Source organism: Sapajus apella, unplaced genomic scaffold, assembly GCF_009761245.1.
Source record: "Sapajus apella isolate SASKATOON/1434 unplaced genomic scaffold, GSC_monkey_1.0 scaffold1, whole genome shotgun sequence".
NCBI lineage: Eukaryota > Metazoa > Chordata > Mammalia > Primates > Cebidae > Sapajus > Sapajus apella.
Genome location: NW_022436941.1, coordinates 3591713 through 3609783, shown reverse-complemented (window position 1 = coordinate 3609783; position 18071 = coordinate 3591713). Strand labels below are relative to the sequence as shown.

The 18071-nt window shown below is 40.0% G+C and overlaps 1 protein-coding gene across 1 annotated transcript in view; it reads right to left on the bottom strand.

Annotated features, from left to right (window-relative positions):
• Positions 1–9196: 9196 nt before the first annotated feature.
• LOC116554012 (cancer-related regulator of actin dynamics-like) overlaps positions 9197–18071 on the bottom strand; it is a 139894-nt gene continuing 131019 nt past the window's right edge. Inside the window, 2 exon segments of the mRNA XM_032281790.1 lie at positions 9197–11303; positions 11306–12350. Coding sequence (XP_032137681.1) covers positions 9208–11303; positions 11306–12350 — 3141 coding nt within the window. The 3' untranslated portion in view covers positions 9197–9207.

Genomic DNA, 18071 nt, shown 5'->3' with positions numbered 1-18071 from the left:
TCTCAATTTTACAAGTTGAATGGTGTGAGAATTTCCATCCATGGAGGACAAGCCGTCCTTGTTACCAGCCTAATCTTGAAAGAGTCTCAGCCAGAGTAGGACTGATTTATGTTTCCAGAGAGCTGAGTCTGAAAGTCCCAATAGCTTTACAACCGAGCAAATCCAAAGAGGTGTCCGAGCCATTTATGAAGCTGCTTTAGCTGAGCACACAGAGACAGTGCTTGGGGGAACATTCAGCATATCTCATACTGGTTGACTGAAAGGGCCTTAACGTTTTTCTCAGCTTGACAAAACTTAGGTTTCCTACAGACTGTAGGTTCTGACTCTTTGCTTAGAGCATTTTTCTTAGAAAACTTGAAATCATAAATTATTTCTCTGCCCCTTTGAGATATAAATCTTTTTAAAGGTCCCTTTTCACCTAGGACAGCTTTTTTTTTTTTTTTTTTTCCAAGGACCAGTGTGCTAGCTCTTTGAAATGCAAATATTAACTGAGACACCACCCATATTTCCATAGTTTCCATGGGAGAGTAGGAACTTGAATTAGGTGGGGCCCCTGCTCCAAGTTGTAAAACTATCTTTGGTTATAAAGATATGAGAAAGAATGTTTATATTTTCTTCCTTGCGTAACACCAATTAGCAACCACAGATGGCCTAAGATCTCCATTTCCCTCATTCCACCCAGGCTCTTAAAAACTCTGCTGCCCTTTGTTCCAGTGGAATTAATTCCAGACCAAGTTCTGCCTCTCTCCCTATTGCAATAGTCTAGAATAAAGTCTTCTTTGCTTGTTTAACTTTGGTGAAGCTTTTGCTTTGGCATGGGTTGCTTTGCATTTCAGGCTGACAAAGTTCTGATCAGAGAACCTCAGGGGTTATCAGGGAAAAGTGCCTAAGGGAAATGGATAGCAGAGTTCAGTCAAGATATAGTCATATCATGTCTTTTGTATTAAGAAGAAAAGAAGAAACAAACAAAAAATCCCCAAACACATATATTTAAGACAACAAAAGTGATCTGACGTCTGGTAGGCTATGAAATAAAACCATCTTACATTTTTTTTAGCAGTTAGTATTATTTAGGTACTTTGACATTTTCTCTAATCTTTGTTTAAATGTTCATTCATTTTTTAAAATGTCTTTCAACTAATCTCATTTCTTTGCAAGTGATAGAAGAGCTGATTCAGATGGGCTTACGTATCAAAGTAATTAATTTATTGCTTTAATAATGAGAAAGTAGAGTGGTATTTAAGCAAAGTGGGATCCAGATATTCTTCAACGTCTTCAGTGGTTATTCTCTGTCTTTAGGCCCTGACTTCTTTTTTTTTAACCTCCAGTTTTAAGGTGGAGCTTTCTCTCTTTGAGGCCACAAAGTGCATGCCAACTTTAGGATTATTGTTACAGCCAGTTGAAAAGGGTACTTCCCTCAAGTAGTTTCATCTACAGCCCAGGATTGACTTATGATTAAAAAACAAACAAAACTTGCATGATACAATTTTCTTTGAACTCATCAATATGGCCTAAGGCATGCATGTGTTCCAAATGACCAGGCATGAAGATGCCATCCCACTAAAATCACAAGTACTGAAAGAGGGTGGGAAGGTTCTTCCAGGAGAAGAGCAAGGTATGGTGACAGAAAAAGAGGAAATGGAAGCTTATCAGTCTGTACCAGGCTGTTTCCAGTCAACTCTGATGACAAACAATATTCTCTGCCTCCACTCAAAATACGGAATACATTGGTTGTCCTTCTTTTGAAGCATGAGGCTTCTTTGACTTCATATTACAATTAACTGTGCCTCTCTGAAAGTAACATCAGGTTTATCTTTGTAGCCCCAATCTCTACTTTTGATCCTTCTAAGCATGCCTTATATGTCTGTGCTAGACAAGAGGAAAATGAACCTTAGTAAGTTCTTCAATTTTTCTATGCCTAAGAGGTAAATGAACCTTAGTAAGTGCCTCGATTTTTCCATGCCTTGATTTTTCCATTTCCTGAGAGCATTCATGTTCATTTCTATTCAGACATCGGCTTATTCATTCAAAAGTAATTTATTATTTCTAAGAAAATAATAAATAAAACTATAACATGACAATACTAGCAAGTAAACTGTCTAATATTATTGAGTTATTACTGTGTGCCAAGCAATATTTTAAGTGTCTTTTGGCTTCTGGCTCTTTCTCTCCCATTGTCTTACCTACGATATAAAATTATCTCTCATTTCTCTCTTGCTTCTTGTACTCTGGCCACGTTGGCTTTCTTGCTGTCTCCAGTTACCCAAAGCTCATTTCTATGACAGAGGCTTGCTGATCCCTCTGACTATATTGTTCTTCTCTCATTTACTCACTCACATGGCTGGTTTCCTCTTGCTATTTAAATATCAGCTTAAATACCAGGTTCGCAGAGAGGACGTCCTTGAACACTCACTATAAGCTTATCCAAATATCTGATTCCATTTACTTTTCACACATTAACCTTTTTTCTTTATTCTCTTCCTCATCTTCCTCTTTTCTTCTCCTTCTTTAAATTTCACTTATCATTTCTTAACTTATCTTGGGTAATTTTTTTCTCTGTTAATTTTCCTTCTGCAATATGAATTCGCAAGAGCAAGGACCTCATTTTCCTTGGTTACTATCATACCCCCAGTACCTAGAAATGTGCTTGGCATACAGCTGCCAGTGCTTTAGTTGCCTTATAAATTCATCTCATTTAATTCTTAAATGATTCTGTAATGGAGATATAATTAATGATCTCCATTTTATAGACAAAGAAGACAGACCAATGCTTGAAAAACTAAGTGGCTTGCCCAAAGTCACAGTTGATAAGTGGCAAAGCTAATATTTTAACTGAAGAATTCTGACTCTGTTATTAGGGCTCAAAACTAGGAGGCTCAACTTTTGTGGCTGGAGTCTATATAGTGGGTCATAAAGACGTGAATAAAACACACTCGTCTATTGCTCATGGGCTTACATTATAGAGGCAGCTAGAATTCAACAAGCAATAAATAACTGTAGAATTACAATTTAATAAATAATAGGAAGGAAAAACACAGGACATTATAAGAAACACATAAAACCAAGACTTAATCTATGGGGAAGTTAAGTGAAGTTAAGGCTTAACAATGATTAGGTTTTAGCCAAAAGGAAAGTGTGAAGAGAGCTTATCAAATAGAATGACATTGGAAAATCTCTGAGTCATTTGCCTGTTACCAGGCAGGAGACAAGGACTAGGGATAGAAGAATATGACCCTTTCGTCTTGCTTGAGGTGCTTTAGTTGATTATGTAGATTAAAAAAAAAAGGTATACAAAGTATGATTAGCCTTTAAAAGTACTTTCAAGTTATTAAAAATCAAATGGACCATAAATTGCTATGAAAATGGAGAAATAAACAATTAATTAGCATGATTTATAGCTATATATTGAATTTTTTTACCCTAAAATCTGGGAATAGATCCTCATTGAATATTTGCAAAAGATTGACCTTGTATTATTTCAGGAGCATAATTTTAATCAATAAATCAATCAAGAAATGTTATAGTCCACAATCTCCATAATCAATGCTGTGAAACTAGAAATTAATAACATCAGCATAAACAAATCAATTCAAATCACATGGAAATTAGAATAATAGCTAATGTTTATCGAATGTTTATTATATACTAGCAGCTTGCTGAGATTTTTGTCTTAATTAGCTCATATAATTTTCACGAGATCTGTATTAAGTTATTATTGTCACTTTATAGATGAAGAAGCTTCTGACAAGAGAGATATAAGATATGTCCATTTACAGAGCTGGTAACTTATATATGTGGAATTTAAACAAAGAAGTCTAATTATAGTGTGTGTGTGTGTGTGTGTGTGTGTGTGTGTGTGTGTCTGTGTCTGTGTGTTTTTAACTACTTTGCTATTCTGCCTCCCTTAATTAGCTTCTGGATTAAAGAAAGTGCAATAGTAGTTAAAGGAGAAAATGATAATATAAACAAACTAAAGAAAAGCAAGAAGAATTACGAGGAAAATATGTTAATAATTATTGAAGGTATATAGTGGGTACATGAGGGTTTACTGTTTGTCTTTTTGTATGAATATTTGGAAGTTTCCATCATATGAATTTATAAATAGAAGATAAGAAGAACAGAGATTAATTAAAAATAGTCTCTTTTAGCTCCAACAGGACTTTAATCAAATCTTTTTTGTGGTGCTTACTGCTCTCCCCTTTTTATTGTAGACATTCAAGGCTAAATCTCTTTTGTAAATAATGACCTTTATTAAATATTTACTGTTAATAATATCATATTATTGTATTTAATTCTCATAGCAACATTATGAAATAAACACTATTTTCTCCATTTTAAAAATGAGGGGATGGTGGTTCAAAGAGTTTTAGTAACATGCCCAAAGGCCTCATTTAAAAATGGAAAAATTAAAATTTGTGTATGAATCTTTTACATTCTGAAGTTCTTCCTCTGTACACACTACCATGTGGCCACAATTATATAACTACAAACTTTTTGATGGCAAGACACTTTTCTAACTTATCTTTTAAAATAATTCCTGTATCACCTAGCATAGAACCTGTCATAAAGTAGGCATTCTATAAATACTCTATGACAGGAAAAATGGAGAGAAGAAATAAAGGCGAGTTGACAGTCTCACTTTTTTAATAAATAATATCAGTGGGAATTTAATTTTGCGTCTAAGATAAACTATTAACCTATTTGCCCAAGATTGAACCCTTTATTTTTGATGAGTTTAAAATGGCATCCCAATTATTTCAAATTTTGTGCCGTTCTCTGGACAGAAACACTTTTCTTCATTGATCAAGACTACACAATGGGAGCCGGGTGAGGCTTGCCAGAGCAGAAAGCTCTGTAAGGTTTTAGGCTTAGAATTGTTCTAACTTCCATTAATATTTCACATCACTCTGAAAAATTTTGAAACTGCACCCAATTGTTCTCCCTAGTTTTGAGTCAGTTGAAAACATAATATAGATTTCATCTTTGATCTCACCTCAATAACTGTAAAAACTTCATGTAGAAAAATGATTAAGGGTTAGCTTAAGACTCATTCCTCTAAAGAACTTAAAAACTGGTATTTCACACATCATCTTACCCAAAACCAGAGCAAGGATGACTTTTATTATTTTGGCTAATTTTCCTGATCATTTGTGATGACAAGATTCCTATAATCTGCAAATTTAGTAAAAAAAAACTTAAAAATTAGACTGTTAATACAATATGATTTGTCATAGTGGATCCCCATGGGTATATCATGGGTACATTGTTTTTTCCTCAGTGTACTTATAAGCCCAGTAGTACATAAGCTACTTACGACTTCATCTTTGTGATCATAATCAGGTTTGCTGATTTGTAGTTCTGAAATCGAATTAAAATAAAAACTGGCACACAAGGTACATATAAGTTTTTGATGACTCATCGCTTTTGCAATATTTCTTATGCATTCTGAAATGTATTTTTTTCTGCTTATGTGAGTTAAAATAAAACAATTTATCAAAATGGAATTCATTTTTACTTTCAGTCCTCTCATACCATGCTCTTCTAATCAGTATCATGGCTGGGCAGAGCCACCTTTTTGCCTTAAATCTCAATAATATATTTTGAGTGCCTCCATTTTTTCTACATTCACTGTAATGTCTACTTCATCTGATGGTAAATGTCACTGAAATATCTTCATTTATCTCATTTTGACACATTTCTCTTTTTCAAGATATATCCTACAAATATGTGCTTAAACTTTTGCTGTGACGTGGGCAAAGAACACTCTGGCCTTTAAAATATGTACTAGCATTTAAGTGGCTTTAGGATGTTTAAAATGCTATCTTATTCATTATTAATTTAAAAGAAATTATATCAACCCTACTATATGTCCTTTATTAATTCTGATAAAATATCAGAAAAACTGGCAACCATTCTACAGCACATAACTTTTTATTTATTTTATCATAATTTGAGATCGCTACAAGTGTGCAATACACTTAAAGTCCAGTATTATTATGATATCAAAATTATAATTTATCAAAGTAATGGAATACTATGTGAAACTTAAGAATAATGGGCTTTCTCTATGTAATGACACATAAAAATCTCTGGGTCATACTACTGAGCCAAAGAAGAGTAAAAAAGATATATTTATGTATCTATACATGTAAGTATACATTTTAGTAAGTCTGAAAGAATAAACCTAAATCTTGGAGGTATAAAATTAGGAGAGAGGTTTACTTTTTATCATTAACTTCTTACTTTAAAATTTATCATAAACATATATTAACTTTATAATTCAAAAACAATATAGACTTTTTCTATTTGAAAATAAATGTAGTTTTTATTATATTATATGTGAATACTCACACTTCCTACCAAAAAGTTAAATGTTTTCATAGGTAATTTGTTGTTATAGACACCACAGAAATAATTTTTTTCCATTAGAAAAAGTTCTCCAATAATAATGCCAATGAAAATCAATAATTATAATAATTCATTGAACTATTAGTGTGAGCTACGCCTATGTATACTATCACATTCAATCCTAAGGACTTTAGAAAAATATTATCATCTATATTTTACAAATGGAATATAGCTGAGATTCAAACTTCATTATATTGAATATCAAACCCATGGTTTCGTCTTTACTATTCTGCTAAATAATGTCCATAGTGAAGTTGATAAGTGCAAAACCAACAAGTTTTCATAATTTAAGCCCATAAATGCCTTTCAGATATTTTGAATAAATTTAGTAGAGCTGGCAAACAGAAAAGACAAAGCGCTTAATAGAGATAAGATGAGAATTATAATTTGTTCAGGTCTGCTTCCTTCGGATCTGTTTTCTTGATGAAAATGATGAAGCTGCAGAGCACCAATTCTATCCAAGCACCAACTCTGTCCATTCGCCTTCCAGACCACACTTGGACTTTCACTCTTTCTTTTTTTTTTTTTTCTAAGAAAAGGGGAATATGCCAACACTATGAAATAGAAGGTTAGCACCAGCAATATGTGAGTTTGCCGGTATGTCTATGTTTCATGTAAAGTAAATTTAGGGAACTAAAAGTAAATATATGTGGCTTTTAAACTGCCAAGTCCCTTCTTTGAATGTACATGTGTATGATAATAAAAAGGCCACTTAAAACTCAGATGTTTTTTAAAGGTAGCAAGGTGAATGCTCAAAATTAGAAATGCTACTGGACATTTGACTCTAAATATGAATTACTCAACTATAATAGTAAAGAAATGACTTTCTGCAGGAAGTCCTTATTATAAAGCCTCCAAATCTTGGCTTTCTGTTAATTTTCCCTGAAGACCAAAGGGAATTTTCAAACATGTAATGCCAATAACCTGTTGTTTCTTGAAATAAATGGCTGGCTTGGGGCGTTGCTATTTTTTCTGTCTTACTGTTGCTTTTTGAGGGAATGAGCCTCCCCTTCGGAGTCTGAAAAACTAGATTACATTAGGATCAGTGTTTCCCAAAGTTCTTAACCTTTGGGATCTATCAGGATTTATCTGAAGAGATTTTGCCAGAATACATATTCCTGGCCCAGTCCCCACAGGCTCTGAGTCAGTAGGCCTCGGAGGGAGCCTACACATCATAAGAACCACTGCCCTACATGGAGATCCTCAGAGACAGAAAGGGAACTTGAAGCTCTGATCTAGAATTTCCTTTCTTTCTTTCTTTCTTTTTTTTTTTTTTTTTTTTACAACATGAGGTAATTATTTAATGACACAGGAAAATACCATGTTATGAAACAAGCTGGTTACAAGCAGTATGTAGATGACTTCATTTTTGATAAAAAGTTTAAAAAGCACAAACATGCATATAAAAATTAGATTATGTACAAAATATCAACAGTATTTACTCCTGCTCAGTAATTAAATATTCTTCCCTTTGTTTCTGTCTTTTAAAAAACATTATTTTGGGGGGGGGGGCGGGGAAAGAAAAACATGATCCTGGAAAGAGTTATTAAACACCAGGAAATAGGAATCCAAGAAGCCAATCCAGGAGCCCAGCAGTCCAGGTTCAAGGCCCAGGACAGGTCCAACCAGGCTGATGACAGCCAAGCCCAGAAATAGAAAATTGTTCTTTTCTTTTCCTACTGGAATGTTCCTTACCAAACAGTTTCCTCTACATTAGATGTTAGCACTTCTTACATTTAATGGGATCCTATGATTAACTGGCACAACAGCCAAATGATGCTAGCAACTTTGGTTTTGAATTGCTACATAACGTGCTATTTTGTAGTTATACGCTATACAAAACACACTAGAAATCAAGTGTTCCTATAACAAAAAACCCATCTGACTAAATCACTGACTTTGCTTTTTTTTTTTTTTTCCTAACTTTGTTCATTTTCAATCTTCATAGCAAATGTATTTTTTGTTTCATGGCCTGAAGAGATAATTTTTCTCGGAAAGAAGCTAACATTAATGTGTGCTGGGCACTGTCTGATAGCTTGGTTCTAAGTCCAAGGAAGTTGCCCTTACTATATTAAATTAAAATGTTCTCTAGGAGCCAGTTGGGCCAAATGCTTCACATGTCCTTAAGGAGGGTATTGGAATAACGGGGCCTCACACTGCGAACCCACAGTGCGGTAACGATGTGAATGGATGTGCCTTCTGTGTTACAGCTCCAGAGTAGGGAAAACTCATGAAAACTAACATGGGCACAGCTGGGAGCCAGAATGTTCCTTGTGATTCCCCGTTACTCACTGCATTCAGGAGAATGGGCATTCTTGCTTTTAGCTACATATGATCCTTTCACCACTACTGCAGAAAGGATAAACATGCCCAAACATAGGGTAGAGTAAATGTTTTGGACAAAGAAAATTAGTGCATAGAATCAAAGAAACCATTACACAAGGTTGGCAAAAGTACATGTTGTGAATGGTGTGTGGGTGAGAGTGTGTGCAAGGCCATGGAATGGGAATGGCAGGCTCTCATGAGCAGTTCTAAGATTAGAGATTTTGCTTCATGTGGTCCTGTGGATGGAATTTTCTCTTTAGAACTAGGAGGAGTTCAAGGCACCAGGACCTAGGGTTGTATAAATCCACTCTTTATAATGAACACCACCAGTTCAGTTTCTCAACATTATTTTAGAGCCTATAAAACATGCTTCTTTTCCCTAGCTTGATTTCGTTACTCCATATAAAAAATAAATTAAAAAAAGGGCAAGAGAGGAGCCAATAACTGGCAGTAGGGATGGGCAAGAGTCACTCTTTACTTAATGATCTGTGGGCAGTCGCTCCAAGCCTTTGCTTTCCTTTTGGCCAAAGCCAGCCACGATGGTTCTGTTGACACATGGGCAGCATTCGGGGTGGAGAACCTCTTGGTGACTTCTTTCACCAGTGGTGCTGGGGGAGCCGAATCAGAGATCTCCACTGTCACAGGTGCAGGAAGCGTGTTGGCCTTTTTCAGCTGTTCTCTGCGCTAAAGCCTGGACACTGCAGTCTCGGGCCTCTTGTCTTCCGATGGAGCAGACTTGCGCAGGGAACCTGCTCTGCTGACACTGCTGCTTCCAGGCTGCGGGCTGACATCGACATTTTCTTTGGAGAACTTTTCCGCCTGTCTGGTCTCTTTGGCTTGCTTCCTCTCCTCCCGCGTCGCCTGCTGCTCCCGAAACCCCTTTTGCTTTTGCAGAGCTAATGTTATCCACAGCGGCTGCGCAGTTTCCACTTTGTCGGTAAGTTTGGAGCGATCTAAAGAGTGCCTGCTCTGAAGCATCGGCTTTTCTTTCCTCCCGGCCTCGGGTGTTTGGGAAGGTTTCACTTGTTGAGCAGCAGGCAGAGGTGGGGAAGCAGGTTTCCTCTTTGTGGCCTCTTCCTCCTCGTCCCTCTTCTGTCCCTTTCTTTCCTTGGGGTCTGGGGGCAAGGGTGGCCAGCGATCACTGCTCTCCTAGCCCTCCTTGGACGGCTTACTTGGCTCTGGGTCTGGCCTCCCCGCTCTGCCAGACAGCAACTCTACCAAGCAGGGCCTGCTCAGTTTGGAAAGTGGGGATGCCGGTGGGGTCTGACTGGTGGGCTTGGGAGCCAGTGCTGGCTTCTGTGCCAATGGCATTTTGTTTGTCGCCTTGTCGTGCTCTGGAGCCGGGCTCTGGCTGCTAGCCAGTGGGGGCCCAGGCTGGGCCACAGGAGGAGAGCGGCTGTTGGGAGGTTCAGCGGAGTCCCTTAGGATGGAGGGGGCTTGCTTCCGCTCCTGGGGAAGGGATGGGCCATGCTTGAGGGACACACCCTCCGTCTCTTTCTCTCCACCGGAGCTCCCCACTGCGGGTGGCTCTGCATCCACACTGTCTCCGGTGCTGCTGTGCCTCTTCTTTTTCTTCTGTTCGGCCTGTTGGTCGCAGTTGAAGCGCAAGGAGTAGTTGGTCCTTCTCAGTTTTATTCCAAACGGGGAGATTTTTTCCTCCCCACCTGGCATCACAGGGTCTGGCTTTGCTATCACGTTTGTGGTCTCGCTGTTCGATGAGGTCGCGGACTCTGTGTGGGCCACCACTTTCTGCGCAGGGTAAGGAAGGCTTGGGACAAGAAAAGACGGGAAGTCTTTGGCAAATTTGCATCCCTCGATGGTGTCTGTGGGCTCCCGGTGCAACTCCGACTTCTCCGGACCCTTCTGGAGCTCGGGAACACCAGCAGGAGGAGGCTGTGGGGCTGTCTCGCCGGGTCCCAGCAGGGTTTTTTTCCGAATGCCTTCCGCTTCCATGTTCTGTCTGGAGGTCTCCGTGCCACCATCGGAGAATTTCTGCCAGGCAGGCTTAATAGAGAGCTTTGCATTGACTGGCGGGGTCTTCTGGAGGTTTCTGCGGGAATCACACCGGCCCCTGGGAGTGGGCGCCTCTGCGGGCCTCGATGGGTCCCTCTCGCTGCCGCGCGGGTCACTCTCTGCGTTCTTCAGGATTCTGGACCAAATGGAAACCCATTCCGAAAGCGCGGTCGCGCTGCTGGGAGGCTCCTGGGGGAGCTTGGCCTTCCCGCTGCCCGTCCGCGCGTCACCGGGGCCTCGGGGAGGGCTCTCCGCAGCGGAGGTGTCCGTGTGCCTCTTGTCCTCCGACAAGCCCAGGAGCGACTTGCACGCAGTGTCCTTGATCTGGCTCAGGCTGAAGGCCGGGCCGCAGAGCTGCGCGCCAGTGACCAGAATGACGGTGTGGGGGACGCTCAGGGACGAGGGCAGGGCGTGCGCAGCCGAGCTGGCTTTGGGGGCCTTTGGTTCCTGGAGGGCAGCGGTGAGCCCCGTGTCCTTTGCGGGCGTCACGGGGCTCAGGTTGACTTTGGGGAAGAGAATCTGCTTCCCCCCAGAAGACACCTGGAACGTGTAGGGCCGGGCATGCTCTGCCTCTCGTCCACCTCCTGCCGCCGCAGCTCCTCCACCTTGCGGCCCTGTTCAGGGACGGCTGCTTCTTTCCTCTCTTCCACGGTCCCCTCTGGTTTCGGAGGAGGCTCCGTGTCCCCTTTTCTCTCTCTTCCTCCGGCCCAGGGGCTTCCCTGGACAGCCCCGCTCCTTTCCTGCTGCTGCTCTCTTGCGCGCTCGGCCTCTGGGTTCTGCTCCTCGCAGATGCTTGGGTCCTCGGAGTGCTCTCTTTGTCCTTCGGGTTTCGGGTGTTCCTGTTCTTCTGGGCTCTCCTCAAAGTTGTTCAGAAGTGCGCTCAGCTGGCCCCTTTCGTCCTCCAGGTGCGCCTGGCCCTGCTCCTCCTCCCCTTCCTCCTCCTCTTCCAGATCCTCCTCTGCCCGGCCCTGCCGGGCCTCCCTGAGCTCCGCCGCCGCCTCGGGCGGCCCCTGCACCTCCTCCTGCTGTTCCAGCTCTTCCCTTCGCTCGGCCTCCTCCTCTTCTTGCCTTCTGAGCTTCTCCGCGTGCCTTCCTTCCTCCTCCTCCTGCCGCCTCTGCTCCTCCAGCCTGGTGTCCCCCTGCAGCCGCCGCCTCTCCTCGGCCTGGGCCTGCGGACGCCTCTGCTCCTCCTGGGCCTCCAGGCGCTCACGCTCCTCCGGCTCCCTCCGCTCGGCGTCCTCCCAACTTGGCGCTTCCAGGCTCCGGCGCCGCTGCTCTTTCCGCGGCGCCCTTTCCGCCTCTAGCGGCGGCTCCCGCCCCTCGCCCTCCTCCTCCAAGAGCTCCTGCCTTCTGTTCTCTTCCCAAAGCCTCCTCTCCAGCGCCTGCAGCCGCTGCTCCTCCAGGCGTCTCTACTCGGCGGTTTCCGCCTTTTGCCGCTTGTGCTTGGCCTCCAGGTCTCGCCAGTAGTCTTCTTGGCGTCTTCTCTCCTCGGAATCCAGCGGATTGAGTTCCTCTTCGTGCTACGCTGGCTTGTCCTCGCCTGGGTGTTCGTTCTGATCCAGGGAGGGCCGACTCTCAAGGCCCCCTTGCTCATGCTGTGGATCCTAGCATTGGGAAGGGAAACACAATTAGCTTTTTGCTTTCTCCACCCACAGCTGTTCCTCTTCGACTTTCACTCTTTAGGAGAAAGCACGACGGTTCTATGAGAAGCCTTCTGGGAGTCTGATCTTTTTTCTGTAACTGGCTGAGAGTCTCTAATAAAGAAATTTCATTTTCAGCATATTGGCCACCATGAGTCTTCTCCTTGATTGCCATTTCCAAAATGGAATGTGTGAACAACACCAAGTTCAAATGGAACCTAATTAGGCATAAGGTAACTAACAATGCATGGTGCATCCCAGGTTAGTTTACTCAGTTCTGGAATGTAAGAAAATATGGAAGAGCAACATCCAACAACCCTAGACCAAAACTGTCTCATACTGTTGTATTTTAATATCAAACACGTCTATAGTGGGTCTTCTGAGCTACTTCTCATTCTCAAAGATCAGAATCACCACATCTGTAAAGTAAGAAGACAGAGTCCCTCTAAAGTTTGGCAACATAAGACACAGAGTGTCTAAAAATAGCCAAAAATGTGTTGCAGTGGCAATTGCATTCTGACTGATAGTAATATTCTTTTGTTGATATATTGCTTATAGTAAAGAGAATATGCTGCTTATAGTAAAGAGAATATCTTTTGGTGGGGTAATTTTGTCTTGGTATGAATAAACACAGAGTGATCCAAAGTGACTTCCTCTGCATATTTCCTTTCTGCAAACTTCATTAACCATTCCTTGCTACTCTGCTGAATGCTGTCAGCAGAGAGAGGAAAGAGAATTTTAATATCATACAATGCTTTACTTCAGAATTTTAAGCTCCCACAGTTGATGCTTTTGGTTTTTCTCTCTGAAATGTTTAATATTTTTGTTTCCAATGTAGAATTTTATGTGTAAGTGGAGTCTACACTGACCAGCTAGTTTAGATTCAGTCAAGATTTGCCTGTAGCTCTCTGTAACTTTCCTTTGTAGTTGAGTATATCCCAAGCATGATGATTTAAAATAGAAGCTAGTCTGAGAAATATTTTAAATGTCATAGTTAGAACTATGTTCAGCGATGAAAAGATGCATGTGGAAAGTTCAAATAATACATACTTATGATGGCTCCATTCCTTTGTCCATTCATACTCATCATTTCTTTTACATAAGTAGGTTTTTCTTTTATCACCCACGTGTGGTATAACAGAACTCCTTCTATTGGGTATCATTGTTCCATTGGTTTAAAACGCATTTAGAGTTACAAGTGTTTTACTGAATAAACGCAAGACAATTCTCAGTATTTTCCCAAGTAAGATACCTGCACATTGATTATTTCTAAAATATCAACAATTGTAATAAAATAGTATGACTGACAATGAGACTTTGGTTATAAAGAAGGACTATTGTCGAAGTTTTTAGCTTATGCGCAGTCTGTTTTTTAAAAGCAAACGGGTCAAGATAGTTTTATATGTAATTTTTACTTCAATTAACAAAAGTTCAAAAAACTTTTTTTAGATTTGCCTGTAGCTCTCTGTAACTTTCTGTAAAAAGCAAACTGCATGTGCAGGAAATTATAAGCTATTTCTTACTTCTCAGGAGATAATCCTTGAAATAGAAGTGTGGTATATTCTTTGAAAACAAACTACCCAGAGTGGAAATAAATAGTGTAAATTATGTGGCTTTTGAATACTGATAGATATAATACAATATCATGGAATCAATCTTTAATTGGTGCTAAGATACAAAACAAGCATTTGAACTGTGATTGTCACGTATTTCTTGAGTTATTACCGTATTAATCAAATTTTAAAACATAGAAGAAAACTACACAAGGAATCAGTTGTGGATTCACAGAACAAGACTGCCTTGAATCATCTCATGCTTAAAAACATCAATGATGGTCCAGTAGAAAAGGCATAAGCTCTATCATTCTGATTTGTTGCTTTATCGGTTGTCTAGATTTAAGAAAATGGTGCAAATTAAATTTAAAGGTATGTCTGGTCTGTAGCTGTAAAGTAGATAACACAAACAATTGAGAAAATATTCTTCTGGTGCTTGAAAATTATCTTATTCAATGAAGAATTTGCTTAGGGTAATTCATAAAGAGGTAATGCTCCAAAGCATGTATTTATTGTTTCATTTACAGATTTTTTATCTTACTTGTTAACATAAATAGAAGTATCAATAAATATTCGAGTCTGAACTATATTTAGAGAGTCAGTTATTAAACATCTACTGCATGGAGCATAGTTCTCACCCGAACTTGGAAGGTTCCCATGGCTACTTCTACTGCCCTTATACTTCAGAGGCTGTGCCAAGGCTGGAATCAGGAGGCACGCACAGAGGAGTGTGCAGTGGCAACTGCAGCAGGAAAATGAAGCTACACAGTTGGAGAAATCTCTTAAAAATATCTTTCTGTATTTTATAAATTTTCTGTAATATGTAGCACTTTTGGTTGAAAGTATGTTTTAATTTTTAAAGAAATAAGAGATTGCAATTGGATGACATGAGTATAGCTGGAAATGTTAAGGTCTGACATTTGAGAAGAGATGTGTGTGCACACAGGTAGTGTACAGGCATGGGTATGGAAGTACAAAAAAGGGTGCACGTATCTATTCAGAACACATGTAAGCATTCAGAATTACATGTTTGAGAGCTTCATTACAAAGGTTTTTTCTGCACATGGACAATTATACATTCAGCTGTGCAAAGTGTTTTTGCAAAATCTGAAACTTACTTATTTCTATAGGTAAAAGTTTGCCTTGATGCACAGAGCTCTTTTAACCCCAGGCAGGGTTGATTAATAAAAGTGTAACTATTTCTCTTTATGATCTTAGCTTTTAACAAAGTAAACATTAAGGCAACTAGAGGTTGATGAATTTTCCAGGGGTAAGTCTCCAATTAAAGATTTTTCATTACTCAGAATACTTAAAATATGTATATATATATATATATATATATATATATTATATTCAGTCAAATGATCCATACTGGGTTCTGGGTCTAGGTGAGGGTGGGGAAATAAAGAGGGCAACACTTTGATGAGCCATCAGACTGGATGAATGCCTTCTTTTCAAATCTTAATACTTTCTAGGAGTATAATTCTCAGTTATAAGCTGTCATCCAAGGGATTATTTTACACTGCTAGTGCTTAGCACCAGGAGCTCTCTCACCAAAGCCTCCGCGGTTCTCAAGGCCTAACTGTTTGCCTGATCTAATGTAGAAAGAGACCGTTTAAACTTAATTCTCTTAGAATCTTGAAAGCTTTCCAGTGGAGGAAGCTTTTCAAAGAAAACATAGTAGGAGGCTTTTCACATCTTGCTAAGATTAATTTCTCTCCATTCTCTATGTTAATTCCCTTTGAATCTGGAGATGAGTTTATCTGTTCAACACTACCACATTTAGCACCTGTTATATGGTAGGAATTTACACAACATTTACTGTGTGGCTCTAGTTACTTACTGCTGCATAACCCACAACCCTGACACTGAGTAATTTAGAATAACAGTTTTATCATCATCTCTCATAGTTATTGAGGATTGAGGGAGCTCAGGTGGTCAGTTCTCTTTAGAGAACTCATATGTTTGCACTCAGATGGCACCTGGGGCTGGCTGAAGGCTCAATCAGGCTTGAATCCAGGATGGTTTCCTTACTCCCAGATCTAGTGCCCCTGTGTTCCTTGTTCTCTTTCCTTCTTTCCACATGGTCTCTCGTCTTCCAAGGGCTTCTTCACATGGCTTGCTCTTCTGACAGCATGGTGGCCTTAGGATAGTCATACTTTTTACCTGCTGTTTGACTTCCAAGAGAAAAAAGAATAAAACCGATGGATCAGTTAAAGGCTATACCCAAAACTGACAGTGTCATTTTGGCAATATTCTTTTGATCAAAGCAGTCACAGGATAGGCTCTATCTTTTGATGGGAGAATGACAAAACTATATTGCAGAAGAGCATTGTTATGGGAAATTTTATTTTGGCTATCTTTGTAGGATATAATATGCTTTATTTAGTATCTCAGGGATGGAGACCAGCAGGTCTATTCCCTTTCCATATTCTATAGCATGTTTCCAAATCCTTAAAGCCACAGGATGTCTTCCCTATTTCTGCCTTTCTCCTCTTTGTTTCTCTTCCACAAAAATTTGCTGAGTTCTCGCAAAGACATAGTTTCTCTATTACAGTCACATAATTGAACTCAGATATTGGTATCAGTTGTTATATGTTGTTTTCACGCAAAAAAAAAAAAAAAACTATATTCCAACGTCTTCCTCCTCTTTTTTTAGTCAAAAATTTATGGCTAAGATAGAATTGAAGAAGTAATACAGGAATAAATCCTTTGTTGTTCAGAAGTTAATCCCTATACGACATAATTTTGGCTAAATAAATACTAAAAAACATTATTCATCTCTTTATTTACTTATGGCTCTGGCACTGTGTAGTAACTGGAAACACAATGGTATACAAAACAGACATGATCCCTGTTACAGGATGAATTATGTCTCCCAAAATATGGATGATTCCCAGAAATCAAAATGTGACCTTACTCAGAAAATGAGTCATTGTACATGTAATTAGTTAAAATGGACTAAGGCCTATTAGTGTGGACCTTAATCTCATATGACTGGCATCCTTATAAAAAGGAGAAGTTTGGACACAGACATGCATAGAGGGAAGGCTATATGAAGAGACATAAAGAGAAGGACAGACATCTACAAATCAAGGAGAGAGGCCTGGGAACATATCCTTCCCTCACAGCCCTTAGAAGAAACTGACTCAGACAGTACCTTGACTTCAGATATCGAGCCTTCAGGAATATGAGACAATAACTTTCTGTTGTTGGAACAACTCATTTTGTGAGTATTTGGTTACAGTAGCCCTAGCAAATGACGACAGTCCCCATTCTCACAAAGCTTTTGAGTCAGACATTAATTAAATAATTTCAAATAAAAATTGAGCTAGGAAATATGGAAGGAAAAAATAAAATTCTATGACAGCAGAAGGCAGAGGAGTCTTTCCTAGGCTTGTGGCTCACAGAAAGTTCCCATAAAGAAGTGTGTTTGAGGCCAGGCGCGTGGCTCACACACCACCCAATACTTTGGAGGCCGAGATGGGTAGATCACTTGAGGTCAGGAGTTCAAGACCAGCCTGGCCAAAATGGTGAACCCTCATCTCTACTGCAAATACAAAAATTAGCCAGCCATGGTGGCTTGCATCTGTAATCCTAGCTACTTGGTAGGCTGAGGCAGGAGAAACACTTGAACCTGAAAGGCGGAGGTTGCAGTGAGCAAGATCGTGCCACTGCACTCCAGCCTGGGCAACAGAGCAAGACTCCATCTCAAAAAAAAGAAAAAAGAAAAAGAAGTGAAGTTTGACCTGAGAGGTGAAGAGTGGTAAGAAGTAACTTGAAGACAAACGTGTCCTGGTTTGGGACATGAAGGGGGGTATTATGGGGGCAGCATGTGGCAAAAACCTCTGTCATGTGACAGCATGATGCAATTGAGAAGTAAAAAGAAGGGCAGTGTGGTGTTAGCACAAATACGCTGAAAGAGCTGTGCTCATGTGAGCCTCATTAAGATATTTTTCAGTATCATAGATCAATGAAAATCCCTCAAGCGTTTTCAGTTGGAGGTAATGTGATCATATCTAAATTTAAAGAAGATCATTCATACTGCTTTTGGGAAAACAAGTTGGAAAGGATGAAGACTGGAGGAAGACCTGGACTCAAGGGAAACAAGGAAGGAGGCTTGTACAGGTGG